The sequence below is a fragment of the Anabrus simplex genome, chromosome 8, assembly GCF_040414725.1.
Source record: "Anabrus simplex isolate iqAnaSimp1 chromosome 8, ASM4041472v1, whole genome shotgun sequence".
In the NCBI taxonomy this organism is placed as follows: Eukaryota; Metazoa; Arthropoda; class Insecta; order Orthoptera; family Tettigoniidae; genus Anabrus; species Anabrus simplex.
The window spans coordinates 246,457,539-246,484,245 of NC_090272.1; the positions used below are offsets into that span (position 1 = coordinate 246,457,539).

The 26,707-nt window shown below is 38.7% G+C and overlaps 1 protein-coding gene across 1 annotated transcript in view; it reads right to left on the reverse strand.

Annotated features, from left to right (window-relative positions):
• Positions 1 to 2,262: 2,262 nt before the first annotated feature.
• LOC136878773 (copine-8) overlaps positions 2,263 to 26,707 on the reverse strand; it is a 374,905-nt gene continuing 350,460 nt past the window's right edge. Inside the window, exons 7-8 of the mRNA XM_067152239.2 lie at positions 26,416 to 26,594; positions 2,263 to 3,209 (exon numbers count right to left, since the gene is read on the reverse strand). Of these exons, the coding sequence (XP_067008340.2) occupies positions 2,877 to 3,209; positions 26,416 to 26,594 (512 nt within the window). The 3' untranslated portion in view covers positions 2,263 to 2,876. The remainder of the gene's footprint in view (positions 3,210 to 26,415; positions 26,595 to 26,707) is intronic.

The following is a 26,707-nucleotide window of genomic DNA, read 5'->3' on the forward strand; positions in this document are numbered from 1 at the left end:
GCGACGATAGTGTAGGAGAGGGCTACGAGCGGGGAGGAAGTGGCCATGGCCACAGCATTTGCCTGGTGTGAAAATGGGAAACCACAGAAACCCATCTTCAGGGCTGCTGACAGATCTCGTAAATGTGTTCTCACAAGTGTGATGAACTCCTCTTGCCCTCATTTATACCCAGATGACTGCAACATTCATGCAAATGCGTGCACAGCTCCAAGCATGACACCTGAGATACATCTCATGCACATTTGTCAAGTTCCAGAATATCAATTACAGCACTCTTCATCCATAAACCCATAAAATTATTGGCGAGCTCTTCTTCGTCAATATAGATTTGGCTTGGAACACACAGAACTGACTCTTTCAACTGCGTGTTCATACCTGGTTCTTGAATGCCAAACATTCGTTCAACACTGAAAATTACCTTTGGATTTCTAATTTGAGCTGCAAGATTATGCGTCCTAGTGGGAAGATATGTCTACTTATGTGGTTCAGAGGGAGGAACCTTGTGAAATAGAGAAGAAAGAGTGTATTCTTCTGTATGCGTACATTCCAGAACTATCGAGTTACAATACTGTACATTTTATGCTCCTAACTCACGGCAAGTAGTGGCTTCCTCCCATGCTACCGAGTGGCATGTGCTGCGACTCCTCCTATATTGAGTGGTTAACTAAAAATGCTTTGTCTCATGTCTTATGCCAGAATTTGGGAAAGAACACAAAATGTAACGTCCCTTATTGAACTGTATCTCATGGTGATACTAGCGGATGACACGACTACTGCTGATCTCGTCATCCGCTTTATGTGTGACAGTGGATTAATCAAGGTATATAAATTACAAGTGTACTGTTACTCAGGGAATGCACGTTCCCTTTTGATTCGTTAGTAATTTTTCAGCCTAATTCATTAATTTTTTGTTTAATTTTGTACTGTGTTTCCAAATTCCTTTATTGAATATATATTTTTATTTTATTTTAAATTTCTTTTGCACTAATTTGTTCAAAGAGGATAATTACGTAGTTGTACTCCCTCTGAAAACTTGCGATCTGATACATTCAATAGGAAGAGATTCTTTTCCAGTTTTCTTACAAGAGCTCACAAAAATAGTACTGATAAGGCTTTTCAGATACATGAGTACATACACTAGTGACAGCTAAACTATGGAACTTGCATAATATCACACAAGCAATACATAAAAAATATAAATTCTGAAATCATTTAGTTTATGAAAAACATACAACACAAAATAAATTTTCAAGTCTATATTATACACTTGCTGGCAAATAAAGAGTGAAACACTATGTATTTCAGACAAAATTTAATGTTAGTCCCTTTGAAACCTTGTACAAATTAAATGTTATAAGATTACAACAATATGGCAATGTATCTTTGAGTTAATTAGTCCATTTGAGAAGTTTCAGTGCAATAATTGATAAACATTACTGATTGTGACAATCACGACACCAATACTGCCGTTTCCCGCCTTTTGACAAGAATAACCGCAAACAGCTGTCTTTAAGGTTTATTGCTGTGAATTCTCGTGCCCTTATTTTTTTGGACATTACGGCTTGTCTCAAAAGGTTATAATGCCTCTTTCATCTGAAAACTCAGCATTGGCACGTGTACAGAAGGGTACAGAGATGACAATATCAACACAGTTCTAGTCATAGGAGAAGCGATGATCGCTTTCTCTTCATGATCGACACGCAACAGCTGTGGAGGGCAGCAAAAGTACAGTAAGGAGGAGGTTGTATGAAGTCCAAGAGGCCCGCCACAGGACGTCTGCTTACACGTGAGCACCACGCCTCTTGGATGCAATTTGCCAACGCCCATCGAAACTGGACCGTGGAGCATTCAAGCTCAGTGCTGTTCATGGATGAATCCAGATTCTCTTTGAGGGCACCGAATGGAGGGGAGAGAGTATGGAGAAGGTCCAGGGAATGTTATTCACCCTGTATTTTCTCTGCAAGGATACCGTCCAGTGGAGGCTCTGTGATGGTCTGGGCTGGGATTATCACTGATGCGCGAACGGAGTTTGTGTTCGTCGAGAATGAAGTCTGACAGCACACCGGTACATTGAAGAGATTTTAGTGGATGATGTGGTACCTTTTGCATCTGTCATCAGTGAGAACTTTATCCTGATACATGACAATGCTCACCCCCACTTTTTAGTTTGTGTATGTGAGTACCTGGATGAAATGGAATTGAGCGCATGGTGTGCCTGCTTGTAGTCCCGACTTAAACCCGACAGAGTATGTCTGGGATACGTGCTAGGTGTTGTTCTCCTCACACACTGGCTCAACTTTGGGCTGCGTGCCAGGCAGAACAGGAGCTCATACCACAAGAGAACGTATGAGATTGCATCCTGAGCAAGCCTGATCGAAACCAAGCTGTAACTGCGGCTATAGGTGGTAATATCCACTACTGAAGCAATGGAAATGTGTTGAAAACATGTGGACAAATGGACTGCATAAAAAACTGTGCAAAGCTCCAGGTTTCAACATTTCCAAATTTGTGCTGTTGGACTGCAGTGATTGTCACAATCAAGAAACAATCTTTATCAATTATTGCTCTGAAACTTCTTAAATTGGCTAATTAACTTATGATACATAGCCATATTGTTGTAATGTCATAATATTTGATTTTTACCCTATTTCAAATATACTAATATTAAATTTTGTCTGAAATATGTAGTCCTCCGTATTTTTGCTGGTGAGTGTATCTTGATGAAGGGCTAAAATGTCGTATCTCCACAAGATTGTACAAAAAACTTACAAATACATTTTACATATTATCTGAGATAATGCAAAAATTCTGTAACCTCTGGATTATTCAATTACTGTTTTATTTATCACAGCTATTACTGTCAATTAACAAGCAAATCAGGCTGGTACCATCTCTGGATCAGGGGGCAGAACTATTGTATTTTGTAGCGGTGGACGTGGTGCAATGTTGTTGGCCCGCATATACCCTAAGAACTGAGTTGGAATCTCTGCAAGAACCTCACGGGCCAACCTGAGCCTAGCTGTGAGGGGATCACCCGTAGTAAGATATTTATTAAAGGGAACAAATTGCACTATGTCTCGTACTGCTCTGACACCTCCTGACTGCAGCGCCACAGTGTCAGCATCTAACGTCTCCATCGCACTGAAATCTGCATTGCCAATACCAACAATGATGATAGACATAGGAAGACCGGATGCAGCTACTATTGCCTGAAAACATAAAATACCAATACTTTAATGCATTTCAGGAATAATTGGCAAAGTGTTAGGATATCTTTCTACAATCAAACTAAAGCAAACCAAACAGAAGCAAAAGTTCTTCCATTCAAGAATTTCTAAGAGTCTGAATAGTAGGGATAATTAAATTAGTCTATAATACAAATACTGATTCTACAATTTACTTCAAATATGTATCATTTTAACAGTTTACGCTGCACCGACTCAGACTGGTCTTATGGTGACTGGGAGCCACAGCATTTATCTGGTTTGAAAGTACAGTGGAGTTTAACCCACTATCTCATTCTCTGAAATACTATCAATAACAGTCACTTGAGCTACAAGTACATATTACCAGCGAGGGAATGCACTTTAACAAGTGCGTGATGGGATGTACACAAGCACGTGCCTATCTCACATCACCCTTTGGGCATCAGGCGAGCCGGATACTCCCAGCACCAAAAGTCACTGCCACTTACATACTGATCCGTATCTTCCCAGCAGAGAATTCAATATGGTTCCAGGAGTCGTACTAGTGCACTAATGGAGCATACAATGATAAGAAATAACTCCTGAAACCATCAATAATGGGAAAACTTGAAGAGTATAAAAATTTCTCCAGTATTTCCAACTGTGTTAATGCTCCTGTCTTGACAAGAAAAATAGTTGACAGTACCCACAGTAGAGAAACATAACTAGAGACAGAAATTTGCCTATTTTATTCCTGTGTTCAGAAACATACGCTTTTGAGATACAAATCCATTTTAGGGTCTTTTTAGCTATATTTCATTGGTATTATTGTGCCTACAAATGCCTATTTCAGGGGTTTGTGCCTATTTGGAGTACAATTGCCTGTTTGATGCCTTTTGACTGTACTTTAAAAAAGCCGATTTTCTTCCAGTCCATTTCCCTATATTGTAGATATTGTGCTCGACAGAATTATCTTCTTTTTTCTCAATATCTGTTTAACCCACGAACAAAAATGGGAATTCTCAGAAGTCACCAGAAATAGTTCTAGGGAAATTTCCATCAGGAGAAACAAGGAACAATTTGACCTCGAAGCCTTCAACCCCTCCAACCTCCTAAGACATAATGCGAGAACCAGTCAACGTCGAACTATGTTGCACAACCCATATGCCGTGTACCTCCCTTTTGAAGCAAACTGTTGTATGCGCACGCTTTATGTTCAGAGCGTGTTGTGATTTATTGTGAAGTGGAAGAGTGTTTGCGACAATGCCCAAAGAAAAATCATTGAGGTCCTACTGGCTAAAGCAGTGGATCACAGGGGATCCCACTTTCACTACAGATGGAAGGGTAGTCTGTCAAGCTTGCTATAAGGAGGTAAGTTCATTTGTTCCTTTTATCTTTTTTGTGATTGAGAACTATGATTGCATTTCATAATAGCATTCTTTCAAGTTGTTTTGTTGCAATGCTGTATTAGTAATGAACTTTCAATAATTTATATTGCTAAAATGTAAATAATCCCTAAATTACTGAATGAGGAGTTAGAACGCCAGTGGTCTCTTGTCACGGAATGGATGAAAATTAAATCATTTCCTATGAAAATTTAGATTTACAACTGAAATGCAATTTTTAAAACTCCCTTTAAAAAATCGTGAATTCTTTTACACTTCCGTTAAGCCTTCGCGAAACACAGGTCGCAGATCCAATGTAGCCACAGCGTGTTTTACAAGGTTGCCAAGACTATCTTTACAAGACCAGGACAGCGAAAAGACCGTTGATCTGGATTGGTGAGGTCCGGTTTGTAACCGTTGTGCTTGAGGGGGGAAGGAAGGAGAGTCTGAGGGGTGTAAGCTTCCAGGTTAACAAGCCTCTAGCATCCCCTCTAGAGTCGTGCTAAATTGTGACAAAAATAAGGTTATGCGCGCATGTAACGACAATTTCAAATTACGCGGTTTTTAATTTTCACTGAGGGTGGCAGCCTTGTGGACACACATGATGCAGGATCTATTGTAGGCTGACAAAAGTTGGCGAACAGAAAAAAATAAAATGTTCACAAATATGAGATTTATAGTGCCTCCGTTTTCAATCTTCTATATAAGTAAGAAGACTGCAAGGGCCAGCTTGGTGGGTCCTTGGTAAGCACGGACCTCTCTTCTACGCTACTCCAATATCGTTTCACGTCTTTTTCATTATATTTTTCACCCGATGCACTTGACACGATACTGCCAAATTATAACTGAAAATCCTTGAGGACATATTTCCATGTAAATTACTAATTCCCCGTTCCTACTTTAAAGTTTCGTACTTCTAGAAACATTATCTCTAATAGTTCTTTTTATGAAACAATGCATGATATATACTAAGTATTATTGCCAATCAGTCCAACTGTAGAAATTTAAGATACACTGACTGACAGAGCAAATGCAACACCAAGAAGGAGTGGTTCGAAAGGGATGAAAGTTGGGGAAAAAACAGAGACGGCACGGACGAATAATTGATGTTTATTTCAAACCGATATGCAGGTTACACAATGCGCACGGCATCGACTCAGTAGGATGTAGGACCACCGCGAGCGGCGATGCACGCAGAAACACATCGAGGTACAGAGTCAATAAGAGTGCAGATGGTGTCCTGAGGGATGGTTCTCCATTCTCTGTCAACCATTTGCCACAGTTGGTCGTCCGTACGAGGCTGGAGCAGAGTTTGCAAACGGCGTCCAATGAGATCCCACACGTATTCGATTGGTGAGAGATCCGGAGAGTACGCTGGCCGCGGAAGCATCTGTACACCTCGTAGAGCCTGTTGGGAGATGCGAGCAGTGTGTGGACGGGCATTATCCTGCTGAAACAGAGCATTGGGCAGCTCCTGAAAGTACGGGAGTGCCACCGGCCGCAGCACATGCTGCACGTAGCGGTGGGCATTGAACGTGCCTTGAATACGCACTACAGGTGATGTGGAATCATACGCAATAGCGCCCCAAACCATGATGCCGCATTGTCTAGCGGTAGGGTGCTCCACAGTTACTGCCGGATTTGACCTTTCTCCACGCCGACGCCACACTCGTCTGCGGTGACTATCACTGACAGAACAGAAGCATGACTCATCGGAGAACACGACGTTCCACCAATCCCACATCCAAGTCGCTCTAGCCCGGCACCATGCCAGGCGTGCACGTCTATGCTGTGGAGTCAATGGTAGTCTTCTGAGCGGACGCCGGGAGTGCAGGCCTCCTTCAACCAATCAACGGGAAATTGTTCTGGTCGATATTGGAACAGCCAGGGTGTCTTGCACATGCTGAAGAATGGCGGTTGACGTGGCGTGCGGGGCTACCACCGCTTGGCGGCGGATGCGCCGATCCTCGCGTGCTGACGTCACTCGGGCTGCGCCTAGACCCCTCGCACGTGCCACATGTCCCTGCGCCAACCATCTTCGCCACAGGCGGTGCACCGTGGACACATCCCTATGGGTATCGGCTGCGATTTGACGAAGCGACCAACCTGCCCTTCTCAGCCCGATCACCATACCCCTCGTAAAGTCATCTGTCTGCTGGAAATGCCTCCGTTGACGGTGGCCTGGCATTCTTAGCTATACACGTGTCCTGTGGCACACGACAACACGTTCTACAATGACTGTCGGCTGAGAAATCACGGTACGAAGTGGGCCATTCGCCAACGCCGTGTCCCATTTATCGTTCGCTACGTGCGCAGCACAGCGGCGCATTTCACATCATGAGCATACCTCAGTGACGTCAGTCTACCCTGCAATTGGCATAAAGTTCTGACCACTCCTTCTTGGTGTTGCATTTGCTCTGTCAGTCAGTGTATATGGACAATGTAATTTATGTCAATTTTATTATTTTTCAGATCAAATGTGAGAAAAATACCACAAAGATCAACTTAGAAATACTGCGATGCATCTGATATGAGTACAGAAATCTGTATCAACGCAGCCTTTCTACCCGATCATTTTGGGCAGTGACCAACAACCATTTTCTTCAGACCTATGCACTGCAATGTTGGTACCTAAAATGCCCCTGCATAAACCGGAGCATCTCCAAATTTCAACAAGCTGCTGGGAGCAATCACCAAGTTGGAGAAGAGTGGCATGCCCTGGTGGAGTCATTTAGGATTGTGGAAGAAGTCAGGGGAAGTTTTGACCAAACCTCTGGGAAGGCACCTGCTGTCAGCGAAATAAAACCAGATGAAGTGACTTCATTGAAGTTTTGTCCAATCACCTCATGTGATGTTGAGAGATCTTTCTCTCAGTACAAAATCATTATGCATGAGACGAGAACAAGATTGTTATTGGAAAACATTGAAACGTTGCTTGTAAATTCCTTTTATAGTAATTGAGTGTGTTATTAAATTATAAGTAATTTTTTCATGCCTATTTTGTTGCCTATTTTACACATTAGTGCCTATTTAAATGCCTATTTTAACTGTTTTTAGTGACTAAAATTCTCGTCTCTACATACAACTCACCATCATGTATATCTCGCACCCCATTTTTAACATTTGTAATTGCAGGAAAAAATCCCCGCACATAATTCGCATTAAATTTGTGACATATAAATAATGCACAGTAGAGTTTTCCACCTATTCAATACTAAGTTGTATTTACAATATTTACATTACATGGGACTAGTTTCAACCCTACTCGGGGTCATCATCAGCCATATTAAAATGTACACAAAATATATGGCAAAATCCTAAAACATGTTTTCTAGTAGTAAGAGTCTTATGAAAATATAATTTTACAATATGAAGTGTGGTTGAAATGTTGCAAATGAAAATGAAATATTACATGTGATGTAGGTGAGTAATAATTAACACAAGTACATTATATATGCTAAGAATTCTGGAACAAAAGTACAGATAAGGTGCTCTGTGTTGTTAAAATTTATAGACTCATGGAATTCAGGTATGTACATACCTGTATATTTTTATATATGTGTCAGTTTACTTTGTGTTCATTCTTATTGCCGTAGCACTCGGTCCACAACCGTTATGTATCACCAGGACCTACTGAAAACCATCTTTAGAAACGATATGGCAACATGAAATTTCATGGCTGTAATTTCATTAATGACTGGAGATAACTTTATTCTTCTTCTTCGTCTTCTTAGCGTGCCTGTCCGCCTCGGACGTTGGCGATCAACATGGCTATTCGGGCTTTATCCATTGAAATTCGGAACAGTTCTGCAGATGTTTTGTTGAACCAGGTTTTAAGGTTGTCGAGCCAGGAAATTATTATTATTATTATTATTATTATTCTTATTATTATTATTATTATTATTATTATTATTATTATTATTATTATTATTATTCTTGCAACAGCTGTACCAAGCAATGTATAATTTTATGTCAGCACTGTATTTCACAAGCAGTGTCCGAGCCGCGGTGAGTGAGCGAGTAGGGCAACAGTGGAAGGCAGCAGGCCCATAAGGCCTGTAGTCTTTTCTGAACTCTGGATGCTCTATAGAAAACATGTTTTAGGATTTCACCAAATATTTTGTGTATGTTTTAATATGGCTGATGATGACCCCGAGTAGGGTTGAAACTAGTCCCATGTAATGTAAATGTTGTAAATACAACTTAGTATTGAATAGGTGGAAAATTCTACTGTGCATTATTTATATGTTATCTCAGTTCAAAACGGATCAACAATCTCAGTCAATACGGACCAACAATATGAAGTTCATAACCCTTAATTTCTGATGTTGTCATAAAGATATACAGTACATCATCAAAAAAACACGAAATAAAGTTTGGGTATTCCGTGGATATGCCTACATTAAATATTGGGACTGTACCAATTGCTGTCATGGTACTTTGTACCTGACAGTACAAGAAGCTGCATTTCTTTCTACCTGCAGAACAGCTGAGGTTAGCTGTTGTAAGTCGCAAACCCCCGCCCCACACTCTCCCGTCCGGCAGAGCGGATCACATGAACTGGGAGTGTTTCCGATGGTATTACGTATCGTCAATCTGTCTTCATGTTTCATTGTAGTTTCTCAGTTAAGTTTTCTTGTGTAGGTCGATGTTAACATGGGAGTTACACAGCTGGGTTTAAACTCAATGTGATAAAATATGCTGAAGAACGTAGTAACAGAGCTGCTGGTCCAGAATTCAGTGTGACTGAGTTTAATGTTCGCTACTGGTGTAAACAGAAAGCTGCGCTAGAAACCACCAACCGAACACGTAAGGCATTCAGAGGGCCGAAAACTGTTAAGTTTCCTGAGCTGGAAGACGAGTTGCTTCATTACATTACAGAGTTGCAAAATGATGCCTTCAGTATCTCGCATGAAATGCTACATTTTAGAGTGCACAAACTAGCGATTAAAGGAGGAATCGGCTGTCTGGATCTGAAAGTGAGCCGGGGTTGGATCCGTAGATTCATAACACAAAAGGGATTGTTTCTGCGAAGGCGAACATCTCTCTGCCAGAGAATGCCAAGCGATTTCAGCAATAAAATCATAGATATTCACCGCCATGTGATAGCAAATACCAATATAAATGGTATAATAATAATAATAATAATAATAATAATAATAATAATAATAATAATAATAATAATAATAATAATAATAATAATAATAATAATAATAATCGTATGGCCTCAGCTACCCTGTGCAGACATTTTGATTTGACACCATCTGACTGTCTGCTCGTCAATTTTGATGTTCCGTTTTACTCTAGGTCCGTTAGATAAATGGTCTGTTATTGGACATTATAAATTTTCCAGCTAACTCATTCCTGGTTGTCAGCGTTTCACCCCCGTGTGCTAAGTTGGGCTCATCAGTTGGTAAATAGCATACCTACCAAGACACATTGCTAGTGCATACCATGGAGGCCACTGCGAAAGCTACTTGGAGCCAACGGCAGTGCCAATGCACTGACACACTTTTTCTCATTACCGAAGATTGATACTTGCCTCGCCATCAGATGATATAGATGTTGATTCCCATAGGGAACCTGAATGCATCGGCACTGCCGGTGGCTCCAAGTAGCCTACGCAGTGGTCTCCACGGTATGCACTAGCCATGCATCTTGGTGGATGTGCTATTTACCAACTGATGAGCCCAACTTAGCACACAGGGGAGAAACGCTGGCAACCAGGAATTAGTTAGCTGGAAAATTTATAATGTCCAATAACGGACCATTCATATTGGTATTATAAATTTACTCATTCGAGACTAATATTCAGGTTCCCTATGGGAATCGGCATCTATATCATGTGATAGTAATGCAGAAGAAAAACAATCACCTCTTATCTCAAATTGGCAAAGCGGATCAAACCCCAATAAACTTCGATATGCCATGCAATACCACCACCATCAACAAGAAGGGAGAATCTAGCAAGCTTGTATGTACAACAGCGGTGTGAAAAACAGCATTGCACTGCCATGCTAGCAATAACCGCAGATGGAAGAAAATTCTCACCGTGTCTAAAGCGAAGTTTCCTGAAGGTATTCATGTACGGGTTCAAGATGGATACAGCTCTTGTCCAGGACTGGGTCCGTACGGTGTGGGGAGCACTGCTTCGACATCCAGCAATGCTGGTGTGGGACACTTGGTGGAGGACACACAGGAAATCCAAACTGATCTCGTAATTCCTGGTGGACCCACACATTAGATGTTTCCATCAACAAGCCCTTCAAGAACAACAGACAGGAGGGGAGCATGAGCTGTCAACTGGGTTTTGGTGTCAACAGACTTTTTTGTGACAATTTCTTGAAGACATCGCAAATGCGTTGGATGGAAGTCAGGATGATGCAGTACGTGATGGTGATCAGAATGATGCACGCGAGAATAGCTCAGAGACTGAAGGCAGTGACAATGAACAGGGTAAGTATGCCAGTTGTCTGGCTCCATGGCTGAATGATTAGTTTTTTTTTTGCTAGGGGCTTTACGTCGCACCGACACAGATAGGTCTTATGGCGACGATGCGATAGGAAAGGCCTAGGAGTTGGAAGGAAGCGGCCGTGGCCTTAATTAAGGTACAGCCCCAGCATTTGCCTGGTGTGAAAATGGGAAACCACGGAAAACCATTTTAAGGGCTGCCGATAGTGGGATTCGAACCTACTATCTCCCGGATGCAAGCTCACAGCCGCGCGCCTCTACGCGCATGGCTAACTCGCCCGGTTGAATGATTAGTGTGCTGGGCTTTGGTCACAGGGGTCCCAGCTTTGATTCCCGGCAGAGTCGGAAATTTTAACCATCATCGGTTAACTTGGCACGGGGGCAGGGTGTATGAGTTGTCTTCATCATCATTTCACTCATCATGACACGCAGGTCGCCTAAGACCCTCAAATCGAAAGACCTGCACAGGGCAAGCCGAACATGTCTTCGGACACTCCCGGCACTAAAAGCCATACGCCTTTTCATATTTTTTGTCTTGTTTCAATAGCCTAATGCAAATTTTACATTTTTGGGGGGAACACGATCTTTTGCGCACAAATCCGTGCATATATCACACACCAAAAATGTTCACACTTATTTTTTGTCAGAAAAGTGCGAGTTATATGCGAGCAAATATGGTATTTTCTTGGTGGAGGAGAGAAGAATGATAACTTTCCAAATGATTATGAAGAATGCAGTGCTGGTTGGAGAGAGAGAGAGAGAGCCTGACTGCTATGAGAAGACCACATGTGCCTTGCAGTAGAAACATCACTGACACAGCTTACAATATCTTAACCTGAAGCTTTTTCTTCCTACTTCGTACCGACTCAGGTAGGTCAATGACCATGGCCTTGATTAATTTTGCTTGGTGTGAAAATAGGGTTCGAACGCACAATCTTGCTCTGTAAACAGACTCCACTTAATGTTTTCATTGTGTGTGTTATGTCACTTGTGACTGACCCATTGGGATCTCTTTCTCCTTTCTCTTACCATCTGTATGGTCACTTTCCTTTTTCTATACTTACAGTTAGAAGAGTACACTAATAACTCACCAAGCTTACTATATGAACTGGAAATATATTGAATCTAGAAGGCAGTGACTGAGTTGGTTCTTTGATAAATGAAGGCTCTCTATTTTTTGATAATTTATATGGTTTTAGGGATTTTTAGAATTCCCATGTTCTTAATGGTGATTTTTGGATGGTGTCTTTATAGTGTCCGTTATTTTTTGGTATTTTATGAACAGACTATTGAATGATGATAATGTTTACTATAGTTATAGGTTATGTTTTCCTTTCATTGCCATGACTAGTATCTAACCGGAAGTTTGTTTATCACTGTTTATTTGGTACATTACCAAGGCAGCTTGCTTATGAATGAAAATTAAGTCACTCTAATTAAATTTACTTTTCCGCAACAATCTATTCTCATCCTAACCTATAACGAGATGTTGGTGATAATGTACATCATCTGGTGAGCCAGCTGATCATGTTCATTGTAAACTCTGTGGGAAGACCTTTACTAGAAATGGTATTAACATACATTTGACCAGAAGTCATGCAACGTGGTCCCAAACATGTAAACAGAATGAAGAACCAAATACTGTGATGACCAATCCTAAATGTCCCCACTGTGAAAAAATCGTCAGTCTGCACATGGGATCAACATGCATATTAGTAGAGCTCATCCAAAAGTCCACCATGCATATTTCGCTTCACCCTGATCAATGTACGTCAATGCCTAAAATACAGGTTGATGCTAAATCTCCAAGTAAGTCATTACAAGCTATACTATAAAGTTGTAAAGACAGTGTAAGAATTTTAAGACGAGTTCCAAAAGGGGTGAGAGTTATAACTGCAGATAGACTATCACAGTTGATTGATAGATGTATTTCTCAGAACGCTTTGGAATGCTGGCAGGATCTAATGCTCTTTGCGTACATTGCTCTCCGTGTTCCCAAGAAATCTAATGGAAAGGCTACTTAACTAGTTTCTAAAATAAAGGAGAACCTACGAGAATTCCAACTACCATAACGCCTTCCTAAAAAAAAAGAACACCGTGCCTTCTAAAGTTCGTTGTATAGAAAACAAAGTAGCAGATGGGGATAATAGAGGAGCGGTTAGGGTTCTTTCATCAAAATCTTTGGTAGATAAACATCCTCCGCTGTCATGCCCATTGTTGTTTCCTGATGCACCTGACCTTAATGATAATTATCTCAGCGTGACACCGGAATTGATACCTGAAGGAATAAAGGTGTTCCATAACAATTCTGCTTTGGGAATTGATGGTATCCATTCTCAATATCAAAACGATCTTACCTCTATATCAGCTGGAGATGCCGGGAGAAGACTTGTCCACTCTATCAAAAAATTATGCAGTTTCATTTTAAGCAAATTACCGGGTATGATGATGCTATGGAACTGCAAGCCAATCTGAACAACTGTTACAAATGGTGTGTTGCAAACAGGCTTTTTTCAATATTAAAAAGTGTTTTGTGATCACATTTTCTTGTAATAAGAATGTGACTGTGCATAACTACAGTATAAATAGTGAGATCTTGCACAGGTGTAATTTAGTAAATGATCTGGGTGTTATGCTTCATTCAAAACTTTCATTCAACAGTCATATTCACAAAATTACAAATGATGGATTTAAACAATTAGGGTTTATTATTAGAAATACTCGGGAACTTAGGGATGAATACACTTTAAAAATCTTATTCAGTCATCTTGTTAGAAGCAAACTTGAATATGCATGTGTAGTGTGGTCTCCTCAGTACATGTGTACAATTAACGAAATAGAAAAAATACAAAACAAATTTTTGCGATACAGTGAAACCTCGATTCTCCGTTTTTCGAGGGACCATGAAAATAAAACGTACAATACGGGAAAACGGAAAATCCGGGAATGAATGAAAACCATCAACAATTTGGCTAAACATCACAAAAATGAAATATGTATCATTATAATTTTACAAAACTCCTAAACCAAACCAAACTACAGCCCCAGTGGAACTTTGCCTGCCAAGCGACCGCTGCTCAGCCCGAAGGACTCCAGATTACGAGGTGCGCATGGTCAGTGCGACGAATCCTCTCGGCCGATATTCCTGGCTCTGTACATCGGGGTCGCCATCTCACCATTAGATAGCTCCACAATTAAAGGTAATCACGTAGGCTGAGTCACTGCCTTCGTAATGTCCAGGCCGTACTGTACCTCTGATGACGTCACGCTTTGGGGGGGGGGGCCTCGAAGGTGATACGCATACGCTCCGCTTGAATAACACATTCGTTTAAATTACTCAAAGAACTGTTAACACCTTATAAAACCTAACCCTATCCTCAAGTATTTGTTAATTCTGACATACAATGCATATCTTTCTCCGTAACGTTCTATTTCTCGCGTATATACGTTCGTTTGCGTGAGTACAGCCTAACACTTTGAGACATATTCTTGCGATTTTATCCATTTTCTGGTCAACTGGAACATTCAGATCATATACACTGACAGAAAACATGCAGCCAATTACCATTACTACTTATTACAAATATAAATTATTTCTGTACCTCACTGTTTCCACTCCATGAACACTGCAGCTTTCCTGGACCTCTTACAGGAAGTTACACCAGTATGGAGTAGGTCTGCTCTCTTTGAAGCACTTTATTGAATACACAAGTCGGTGCGAATTTTGGAAAAGTTATTTAAAAATAGATTCACCCAAATATATATAGGCCTACACTGTCCGGCCAGGTCTTCAAATTTCTTCCCGCAGTCACAAAAATGAATGACTAGGGAATCTGCCAACTGCATTGACTCCAAAGCCAAGGATTTTGTGACACACTTAGGATCGTCTGAATTTAGAAATACCATCTTATATGTATCTGACACTAACACACAAAATATTTTGTACACCTCAATTCCAAGTTCTATTGACATGTCTGATGGATACTTTAAGCCCCCTCGATTTAGGAAATTCAGATATCTTACTTCTGGAGGTAATTCATAAATAAGCTCTGAATCTGTCAGAAGATAAGATTTACGTAAATTACACTGCTGTTTGATACTCATGTTTTTTTTTCCCCCTGCTATTTGCATTTCGTCGCACCGACACAAGATACGTCTTACGGCGACGATGGGACAGGAAAGATCTAGGGATGGGAAGGAAGCGGCCGTGGCCTTAATTAAGGTACAGCCCCAGCATTTGCCTGGCGTGAAAATGGGAAACCACGGAAAACCGTCTTCAGGGCTGCCGACAGTGGGGTTCGAACCCACTGTCTCCCGAATACTGGATACTGGCCGCAGTTAAGCGACTGCAGCTATCGAGCTCGGTGATACTCATAAATGAGACTTGCATTTTCAAATACACCGAATTCAGATAAGCCGTAGGTCTGATTACATAAAAATATAGGGCCTACCTAATGTTACCCATGTTTATGACATAATAAAAAAAATTAACTCACCATCTGGACGGGACACTTTTATTTCTCTCAGGATGTGATTTTCAGGAAAGTGCTTGGTACACACAACTGTGGTGATTAACTATTAAATTCTCCCTGGGAATAGCCTTCTTCCATAACTTAACTCGTTCTTCATCAGAAGGAAACACAAATACCGGAGTGTAGCCAGGCACACAGCAACTCTTAGGCATGGTGATTTCCCTCACTGATCATCTTAATTCAAGTATATACAATTCGTGGTTAATAATAAAACACAGAATGCACTAACTCAATTAATTTTACACTATAAATATAACTTTACACTAATAAACTACAAAATTAAAACTCTGAAGAACGATCTTCTTAACCTATAGCTTCACATAAATACACGCTCACACTAAGTTTTCTTCACTAATTAACGACTTTCCACTTAATAATGCAGTCGATGACGACTCATTCTCACATATATCTGAGTGAACATGCGGCCATCGTTAAAAATTTCAATAAAACTGTGAAAATCTTTGTTTAACTCTACTAAGTCATGTGCTAAACTTCCCCCCTAACGATCAGCTGATTGCTTTCCCGCGCTCGTTACAGTACGGCCTGGACATCACGAAGGCAGTGGCTGAGTGGACCTGGAATCAGACTTATATCCAGGTCACTGCCTGCTCGATCTGCATCCGATGGCTGCTTATACTGCCTGCTCATTACAACATTTTAACATGGCACTAAATGAAACACTCCGTTTACAAATACCCACAGCAGGTGGCAGCACCAACCGGCTCCAGACCTGTCGGAATGAAATAGCGGGAAATAGAATAGACTGTACTTGTTTTCAGTGAAAATGGTGTACTGCTGCGTGCCTTTCTGCAAATCAAAGAAAGGGAAACCAGAATGCCGTGATATTTCATTCCATGATATACCTTCAAGTACACAATTGCGTCGAAAGTGGTTAAGTATTATATCCAGGGAAGAAAACAGCAAGGGAAGTAAATGGATTCCTTCTGATTATTCCGTGGTTTGCAGTCTACATTTCGTAAATGACGATTTCAAAGTGACCAGAAAAACGCAAAAATTAAAAACAGGACCTGTACCCAGCCCTTTCCCTGATTATCCAGCTTATACACAACCGCTAATTTCAGCGATGATTAAGAGAAGGGATTCAAGCACAGAGACGTCTAACAACAGCTCTTCAAACACCATTGCAGAAAATGGTAAGCGTAAGATTTGAAGTATTACATACTAAGTAATATAATATCTGGGGACACTGTACTGTTAATGTGAAGGTACAAAACAGAATAATATGCTGTCATAGATTCCATTGTCCGCCTCTGTGGTGTAGTGGTTAGTGTGATTAGCTGCTAACGCCGGAGGCCCGGGTTCGATTCCTGACTCTGCTACGAAATTTGAAAAGTGGTACGAGGGCTGGAACGGGGTCCACTCAGCCTCGGGAGGTCAACTGAGTAGAGGTGGGTCCGATTCCCACCTCAGCCATCCTGGAAATGGTTTTCCGTGGTTTCCCACTTCTCCTCCAGGCAAATGCCGGGAGCTTCCTTCACCCTTCCTTGTCTATCCCTTCCAAGGCCCCTGTTCAGCATAGCAGGTGAGGCCGCCTGGGCGAGGTACTGGTCATCCTCCCCAGTTTCATCCCCCCGACCCAGAGTCTGAAGCTCCAGGACACTGCCCTTGAGGCGGTAGAGGTGGGATCCTTTGCTGAGTCCGAGGGAAAAGCCAACCCTGGAGGGTAAGCAGATTAAGATTCCATTACGAGTCTTTTGCTAGCAGTATAAAATCGTGTCAATATACTGCACTTTTTATTACTATTATTATTTACGCAAGTACGGCCTATTTAGTTAATTGGTTAATTCCAGTGGCTCGGGGGCTGGGGTGTGTGTGGCATCTTCAGCATTAGAAATCATCCTAGGTAGGGCTTTCATCTTCACAGATATGCAAGTCGCCTAATAGGCCGTCTGTTATTATTATTCCCTGAGTATGTACTTGATTTACTGGAAGATTTTCGTGAGCCCCCTGAGTTAGTGTGTGTCACTTCGGATACTGCTTACCAGGGATTAGTGTGTGGTTATTTAGTGCGTGTAATCGAAGAAAAAACAGAATGCATCACGTGCTTGAATAACGTTTCTACCTCATTTAATTCATCCCCATTGATAGCTGCGCTAGCCCTAGCAACGATTTATTGGCCTAATTATGAGGCTTCAGAAATTTGTTGAGGCTGCTCTACCGTACTGCAAGAAATCTGCAAGTCTGCTCCAGACTATAAAAAGCTATGTTCTACCTTCTTTGTGCCAATGTAAGTTTTTAAAGTGTTTTAGTAACAATAAGCACCAGGAACTTGTGTCAGAAACTGTGGTGGCCAAAGTCGTGAAACCTCTACTTAGTAATGTAGGGAAGTACCATACAAAGTTTCCAGGTTTTCTTGTTCGTCGAAACCTCTTTCTCGAAAAGTGCTGAAGCTATAACTCTCTAGAGCACCACTTTATACGTAAAAGTCTTTAATATATCTCTTACTTTCAGATTTTAAATTTTGCTGGTATGCTTATCTAGTTGTATTCACGCGGTAAATGGGTACGTTTGGTGCTGCCATCTAGCGGCAGATTGTTTGTAAGGCGTGTTACACGTTTGAGTATGGAATGAGCAGGCAGTTTAAGCAGCCATCGGATGCAGATCGAGCAGGCAGTGATCCAGGTAAAATTGTCTGACCTGGTCGCAATCGAACTCGGGCCTCTGGATGAGAGGCGGGCATGTTAGACCACGAAACCGCATTAATTACCGGTACGCGAGTTCAAAATCTCGATACTTTATATTCAGTTTTACAGGGGAATCTTCGTCAGTTTCCCGTGAAAACTTCTTTCAGTTCAGCGACTTTGATTAGGCTAGCCAAACTCTTCGAAAAATCTAATAACGCCAAGCCAAACGACAATCGACCACAAGTAGTTTTTAATTCTCTCATTTAATAAAATAAAGCACATTAGATACGAAAGCACCCAAAATGAATGCGAAATCCGTTCATTTCTTAATCTTTCATTGTAATTTGGTCTCCGGTATACTGTTCATAGTCAGTTTCTGGAAATCTCGTACCGCGCAAATTAGGCCTACGTCGACTTTTAAAGGTTATGTTGAACTCGAAAACATGGTTTCGAATGTAAGTATCGATTCTTAAAAGTTCTCGAATGCATTATATTCAATTCTGCGCGTCACAAATCCAATCAAATTGGAAAGATAAAAGAAATATCAAAACTTCAGAAACTACGGTTATTCGTGACCTTGAGGTCATCTGGAAAGCGCGCTCGCTGCACATGTCAGTACGAGTTTGAAATTATACCAACCATTTAAAATGTAACGTGCGCAAATAAAACGACTGTGGTTTTTTGGTATTTTAACACGAAAACGTAAAATTCCCAGTCTTACATTAGGTCCTAAACAGTAATAGGCAATTCCAAGACCTCCCATGGCTTTCTTTTTCTTAAATGTAAGGTGCAACATCTGTTTTGGTCTCGCTAACATAATCATGTACGATAATATCAAAAATACTGAATTTGTGTTAAGAAGCAGTTTCGATTCCTGCCTGAAAGCCCAGTTACTCTGCAGTGCCCTGAGCAAAGTGCCAAAAACCTCTTCGGCAGTACGATTGAAAAAAGTAAAAATATGAACATCTTTTATAAGTGCGAACATTTGACGAAACTCGTTCCGTCTTCAAGCAGAGCTGTCGAAATGCGCCGTGTCTCCTTGCAATTGTTGTCGCCACGCTCTGCTTTATGATTTTCCGAGATTCTCTAAACAATACCACCCGAATGCGATGCTAAGATGGTCCCTTATGCAAGGTAACCGCCGAACGCTTTTCCAGTACCGGTACAGTACTTGCTTTAATTATCGCAGTGACGGGGCGTTAACGCCAAGATCCATAAATATGCCATAGCCGTCCTTTTGTGAGATACAGTGTATTAAAAAACGATTGATCGAGGATTTAGCGTTGATGGGACTGGAATTTCTGGACGGTTGATCCGGGAAATCGTTTCTTCGAGGAACGGATAATGCGGGACTTTTACAACGTGATTTAATTACGATGCCGCGGGACCACGTAATTTGAACGCATATTCCGGGAAAACGTATTTTCCGGGAACGGATAATCGAGGTTCCACTGTATTTATATTTTAAAAAAATATAACCGATCATCATATCATCAAAGAGTTTCTTATAGAACTGTATTAAATGAATTTGGTTTAATGCAGCTCAGTACACGTAGAATATTAGCTCAACAGATATTTCTTTACAAGACAGTTAATGGAATATTAGATAACCAAGAGTTTCTTAAAAGAATCAACTTCAATACCAAGAGAGTAACTCTTCATTTTACTGCCCCTTCTCAAGCACCTCATTCACCTGTTGTAAAAATGTGTGAAGTATACAACAGAATATCTTCATACAGCCGACAAATAGATTTTGCTTTATCACTTCCTTTATTTTCAAATACGTTAAAACAATATTTACATTATAATGAATAATAATATTGGAGGAAATTAATTCAGCACTGAAATATGACGTATGTAATGCTACTATTATATTTCCAATGTACTGTATAGGTGCTTGTGTGTTTGCTGTTCTTATGAATATATTTCTTTTTCCTCTGCTAATTTGTTTTCTCTTCTTTAACTTTAATATTTTATATGTTTGTATGTTTTATTGAAAATGTGTTTCTACAAGAAATCCGCAGGACCAGACAAAATTTACATGGAACACTTAAAAGATTCACTTGGCGAGATGGAAGAACTGTGGAAAGACCTAATGAACAAATGTATACAGACTGGGAAGATACCAGAGGGATGGAACACAGCGACTCTAAAGATATTGTTCAAAGGAAAAGGGAGCAGAACATCACTAGACTCATTTAGAGGAGTAGCACTAGAAAATGCATCCTTTAAAGTTTTCACGAAGATACTAAATGAAAGATTACTGGAAGCCTTCAGTGGGTACATTCCAGAAAATCAATTTGGTTTTATGAAAGGCAGGAGCACGGTCCAGGCAGTGAAATACCTAATAAATCAGGTAGAAGAAGCCTTAAGACACAAAGGAGGGAAATATCACGCAGTCTTTGTTGATTTCAAGAAGGCATTCGACTCAATCGACAGGCGAAAGCTAATCGAGAAAATGAAATTGACAATCGGCGAGAGAGACCCACTAGTGAGAATAGTTGAAGCATGTCTACGGAGGAACATAATCCGAATAAACAACAACGTAGAAATTTCTGAAGACATAATACAGACGAACGGAGTTATGCAAGGGGATCCCATGAGTCCCACACTTTTCAACATTTATACAGCAGATGTGAACCGCATAGTAGAGGAAGGATCAAAAGCAGAGCTGATCCTATACGCAGATGACATGCTGATCGGAGCAAAAGAAAAGGAGGATGTGCAAAGGGCAGTCCGCAGACTAGAGACCTGGGTGGAGGAAAACAGCCTACAGATAAATGAAGAAAAGACAGTACAAATGACCTTCAGAAAAGGTGGGAAATCAACGCCCAAAGACAACATAACATTACACCAAAAGCCATTACAAAAGGTACGAAATTACAAATATTTGGGAATAACACTACAGACAACAGCGGCGTCCTTTGGTATACATATTCAAGAAAGAACGGCAGCAGCAATCAGAGCCTCATACAGCATCCAAAACATTTCAAACCTTTCAATCAGCACGGCGATGAGACTTTTCAAGACGACAGTAGCGCCAGTGATAACATATGGAATTGAGATCGTGTGGGAAAAGCTAAAGATCGGAGACCTGATGAGAATAGAAAGAATAAAAGCAATGTTCATGAAGAGGATTACCCGAGTCGGAAAGACAGCGCCATCCCGGATGGTATACGAAATGCTGCGGGAGACGTATTTCATAGAAGACATACGATCACAGTTCTACCTACAATCAACGGAAGCAAGCAGGGCACTAGTAAACATCAGGGAAAGGAAGAAAAGTGAAATCGACCTCAACTTCTACGCCTCACCAGCGATGACGGACGATAGATGGACTAGAGAGTGCAACACACAGCGCCACGTGATAACACGACTCTCCATACATGGGTTTCACCACAAGGTATGCGTAAACCAGAAGTTCCATGAGCCAGACGAAGATTGTAAGTGCATTTTGTGTGGACAGAAGTGTAGTAGATATCACATCATAACATGCACGAAAAGAACCAGGACAATTACAGACTATAGCAAAGACTAAAATGTGAAATTTATTTAATGCTCAAACTTGAGTGTACATTTCTCTATTAATTAATTAATTAATTGAAAATGTGTTTAAATTATTCTTAATTTAGTCATGGCAATCTTGGTTTCTTAATTGTTATATATTATTTTGTACATATAGGCACCATTTATAAGTAAGTAAGTAAGTAAGTAAGTAAGTAAGTAAGTAAGTAAGTAAGTAAGTAAGTAAGTAAGTAAGTAAGTAAGTAAGTAAGTAAGTAAGTAAGTAAGTAAGTAAGTAAGTAAGTAAGTAAGTAAGTAAGTAAGTAAGTAAGTAAGTAAGTAAGTAAGTAAGTAAGTAAGTAAGTAAGTAAGTAAGTAAGTAAGTAAGTAAGTAAGTAAGTAAGTAAGTAAGTAAGTAAGTAAGTAAGTAAGTAAGTAAGTAAGTAAGTAAGTAAGTAAGTAAGTAAGTAAGTAAGTAAGTAAGTAAGTAAGTAAGTAAGTAAGTAAGTAAGTAAGTAAGTAAGTAAGTAAGTAAGTAAGTAAGTAAGTAAGTAAGTAAGTAAGTAAGTAAGTAAGTAAGTAAGTAAGTAAGTAAGTAAGTAAGTAAGTAAGTAAGTAAGTAAGTAAGTAAGTAAGTAAGTAAGTAAGTAAGTAAGTAAGTAAGTAAGTAAGTAAGTAAGTAAGTAAGTAAGTAAGTAAGTAAGTAAGTAAGTAAGTAAGTAAGTAAGTAAGTAAGTAAGTAAGTAAGTAAGTAAGTAAGTAAGTAAGTAAGTAAGTAAGTAAGTAAGTAAGTAAGTAAGTAAGTAAGTAAGTAAGTAAGTAAGTAAGTAAGTAAGTAAGTAAGTAAGTAAGTAAGTAAGTAAGTAAGTAAGTAAGTAAGTAAGTAAGTAAGTAAGTAAGTAAGTAAGTAAGTAAGTAAGTAAGTAAGTAAGTAAGTAAGTAAGTAAGTAAGTAAGTAAGTAAGTAAGTAAGTAAGTAAGTAAGTAAGTAAGTAAGTAAGTAAGTAAGTAAGTAAGTAAGTAAGTAAGTAAGTAAGTAAGTAAGTAAGTAAGTAAGTAAGTAAGTAAGTAAGTAAGTAAGTAAGTAAGTAAGTAAGTAAGTAAGTAAGTAAGTAAGTAAGTAAGTAAGTAAGTAAGTAAGTAAGTAAGTAAGTAAGTAAGTAAGTAAGTAAGTAAGTAAGTAAGTAAGTAAGTAAGTAAGTAAGTAAGTAAGTAAGTAAGTAAGTAAGTAAGTAAGTAAGTAAGTAAGTAAGTAAGTAAGTAAGTAAGTAAGTAAGTAAGTAAGTAAGTAAGTAAGTAAGTAAGTAAGTAAGTAAGTAAGTAAGTAAGTAAGTAAGTAAGTAAGTAAGTAAGTAAGTAAGTAAGTAAGTAAGTAAGTAAGTAAGTAAGTAAGTAAGTAAGTAAGTAAGTAAGTAAGTAAGTAAGTAAGTAAGTAAGTAAGTAAGTAAGTAAGTAAGTAAGTAAGTAAGTAAGTAAGTAAGTAAGTAAGTAAGTAAGTAAGTAAGTAAGTAAGTAAGTAAGTAAGTAAGTAAGTAAGTAAGTAAGTAAGTAAGTAAGTAAGTAAGTAAGTAAGTAAGTAAGTAAGTAAGTAAGTAAGTAAGTAAGTAAGTAAGTAAGTAAGTAAGTAAGTAAGTAAGTAAGTAAGTAAGTAAGTAAGTAAGTAAGTAAGTAAGTAAGTAAGTAAGTAAGTAAGTAAGTAAGTAAGTAAGTAAGTAAGTAAGTAAGTAAGTAAGTAAGTAAGTAAGTAAGTAAGTAAGTAAGTAAGTAAGTAAGTAAGTAAGTAAGTAAGTAAGTAAGTAAGTAAGTAAGTAAGTAAGTAAGTAAGTAAGTAAGTAAGTAAGTAAGTAAGTAAGTAAGTAAGTAAGTAAGTAAGTAAGTAAGTAAGTAAGTAAGTAAGTAAGTAAGTAAGTAAGTAAGTAAGTAAGTAAGTAAGTAAGTAAGTAAGTAAGTAAGTAAGTAAGTAAGTAAGTAAGTAAGTAAGTAAGTAAGTAAGTAAGTAAGTAAGTAAGTAAGTAAGTAAGTAAGTAAGTAAGTAAGTAAGTAAGTAAGTAAGTAAGTAAGTAAGTAAGTAAGTAAGTAAGTAAGTAAGTAAGTAAGTAAGTAAGTAAGTAAGTAAGTAAGTAAGTAAGTAAGTAAGTAAGTAAGTAAGTAAGTAAGTAAGTAAGTAAGTAAGTAAGTAAGTAAGTAAGTAAGTAAGTAAGTAAGTAAGTAAGTAAGTAAGTAAGTAAGTAAGTAAGTAAGTAAGTAAGTAAGTAAGTAAGTAAGTAAGTAAGTAAGTAAGTAAGTAAGTAAGTAAGTAAGTAAGTAAGTAAGTAAGTAAGTAAGTAAGTAAGTAAGTAAGTAAGTAAGTAAGTAAGTAAGTAAGTAAGTAAGTAAGTAAGTAAGTAAGTAAGTAAGTAAGTAAGTAAGTAAGTAAGTAAGTAAGTAAGTAAGTAAGTAAGTAAGTAAGTAAGTAAGTAAGTAAGTAAGTAAGTAAGTAAGTAAGTAAGTAAGTAAGTAAGTAAGTAAGTAAGTAAGTAAGTAAGTAAGTAAGTAAGTAAGTAAGTAAGTAAGTAAGTAAGTAAGTAAGTAAGTAAGTAAGTAAGTAAGTAAGTAAGTAAGTAAGTAAGTAAGTAAGTAAGTAAGTAAGTAAGTAAGTAAGTAAGTAAGTAAGTAAGTAAGTAAGTAAGTAAGTAAGTAAGTAAGTAAGTAAGTAAGTAAGTAAGTAAGTAAGTAAGTAAGTAAGTAAGTAAGTAAGTAAGTAAGTAAGTAAGTAAGTAAGTAAGTAAGTAAGTAAGTAAGTAAGTAAGTAAGTAAGTAAGTAAGTAAGTAAGTAAGTAAGTAAGTAAGTAAGTAAGTAAGTAAGTAAGTAAGTAAGTAAGTAAGTAAGTAAGTAAGTAAGTAAGTAAGTAAGTAAGTAAGTAAGTAAGTAAGTAAGTAAGTAAGTAAGTAAGTAAGTAAGTAAGTAAGTAAGTAAGTAAGTAAGTAAGTAAGTAAGTAAGTAAGTAAAGTAAAGTAAAGTAAAGTAAAGTAAAGTAAGTAAGTAAATAAATAAATAAATAAATAAATAAATAAATAAATAAATAATCTGTCGGAAAGTGGACTAGGCGTCCGCATCTTGAAGCACACAGAGGTCACAAGTGTTGTACTCACACCTTCGAGTTTTTACTCGATCACTTATGGCGGCCAAAGTCATTCCCGCCAGTCGCACATGGTCGAGTGTAACCTCCAATTCAATGTTAAAAGAGTGTGACCAGAGAATAATGTTTAATAACCCCCTGCTTCGAAATAAAAGGCTTCTACTAATATTTGTTTTAGAAAGAGTGTGATCTGCAATAACACTTGGCCCCCATGCAAATGTTTTCATATTTGTTGTTTGGTGTTTCCAGTGCATTTGTTATTTTATGAACCCCAGCAGAAAACGTTTCCATATTTGTTCTCTCGTGTTTTTCACACCTTTTAATAACACTTTCCCCTCATCTTTAGATATGGTAGATATAGTTTAAACTGTACCCGCGGATAAACAACGTAAAATGCCCTCATGTTGGAAAAAGTCGTATTTTTGTTTCTATATCCCTGTTGGATAGTTTTTATTCGTATATTCAGTAGTACGTTTTCTTGCTTAACACGAAGCGCTGGAGGAATGTCTTAACGAGGTTTTACTGTCATAAAAGAATACTAAAACTACACTATTCATTATTCATAAAAAAACACATCCGTAAGTCCAATAGTAAATTTTAGAAGTAGTCCAACCTTTATGATGGTGAAGTTTATACAGATTTTTTTAAAGAAACATTTTAAGTTTACTTTGACAGATGTACTCAACAACATAACTGAATTTTGCAACACAACCAAGGATTCTGAATTAGAGGAAAGTAACACAAAGTAGCATATAAGTAACATAACAGGCATGTATTCCAACGTACCAATTTCTAAAACAATAGATATTATAAGTGATAGGAAGTAAGAGGAAGATGTGCCTCAAAGTGTTCAACTCTCGTACAGGCACGTAGTCTTCAGGATTTTCTTTTGCCACGAAGTGATGTGCCAGAATCTGTGTATGTGCGGTGGTTGCCGATTGCCTTGAATATTCGTTTATGTCTGGGAGTGTTCAGAAGAAAATCGCAGACGTTTTCAAAATATAAAGTCGAGGAGATAATGGACCGGTACAGGGTAAAATTTGGGATGCTGAAAACTTCTTGCAAGTACCTGTACTTTATATCATTACTTCATGTATATGTATGTATTCTAATTTTCTTCTCATTTAATAAATACAGTATTAAGGTTTTTTTTATGTGTAAATTCATGTTGAAATAATATAGATTCTTCAACAGGTTTAGCAATAGGCGAGTTCTTAAGAACTGACTTATTTCAGTACAACAAAATTTCACTATAACAAATTATGTTCTGAAGTCCCCAAAATTTTAATATACTGGTATTTTACTGTATTTAAGAGCAAGGGAGGATAAAAGAGGTGACTACAGTTCTCTCACAATTAATTTAGAAGAGTACACTTATAACCCATCAAGCTTACTGCACGAATTGGAAGGTATGCTAATAACTCACCCAGTTTGCATTAACTGGAATTATTAGAACAGATTCAGTAATATTGAGCCACAAGTTATTCTAGTGACATATCATTGTTGTACAAACTGTGATTTGCCCAGTTACCAGTTGTGAGTGCATCAAGGAGAGGTGAGGAAGTGCAAACAAACCTGTACAGTTTGAGGCATGTCTGTGATGACTCCATCTGTCAAAATCAGCAAAATGAAGTAGCTGGTTCCATCACGGTATGAGGTAGCAAAGCGAGCCACATGGTTGATGACAGGAGCAAAGTTGGTTGGTCCATATAATTGTACCTGGCGAATGCAGTTACGGTATGCATCCAGAACTCCTGGAAAGGTCAAAGTGCTGAAGTTATTTCTAGACGTCAACACACAAAAATACTAATTATCTCTGCTAAATAAGGTGTGCGCCGTTAGAATAGGAGATTGGCACTTGTCAGTT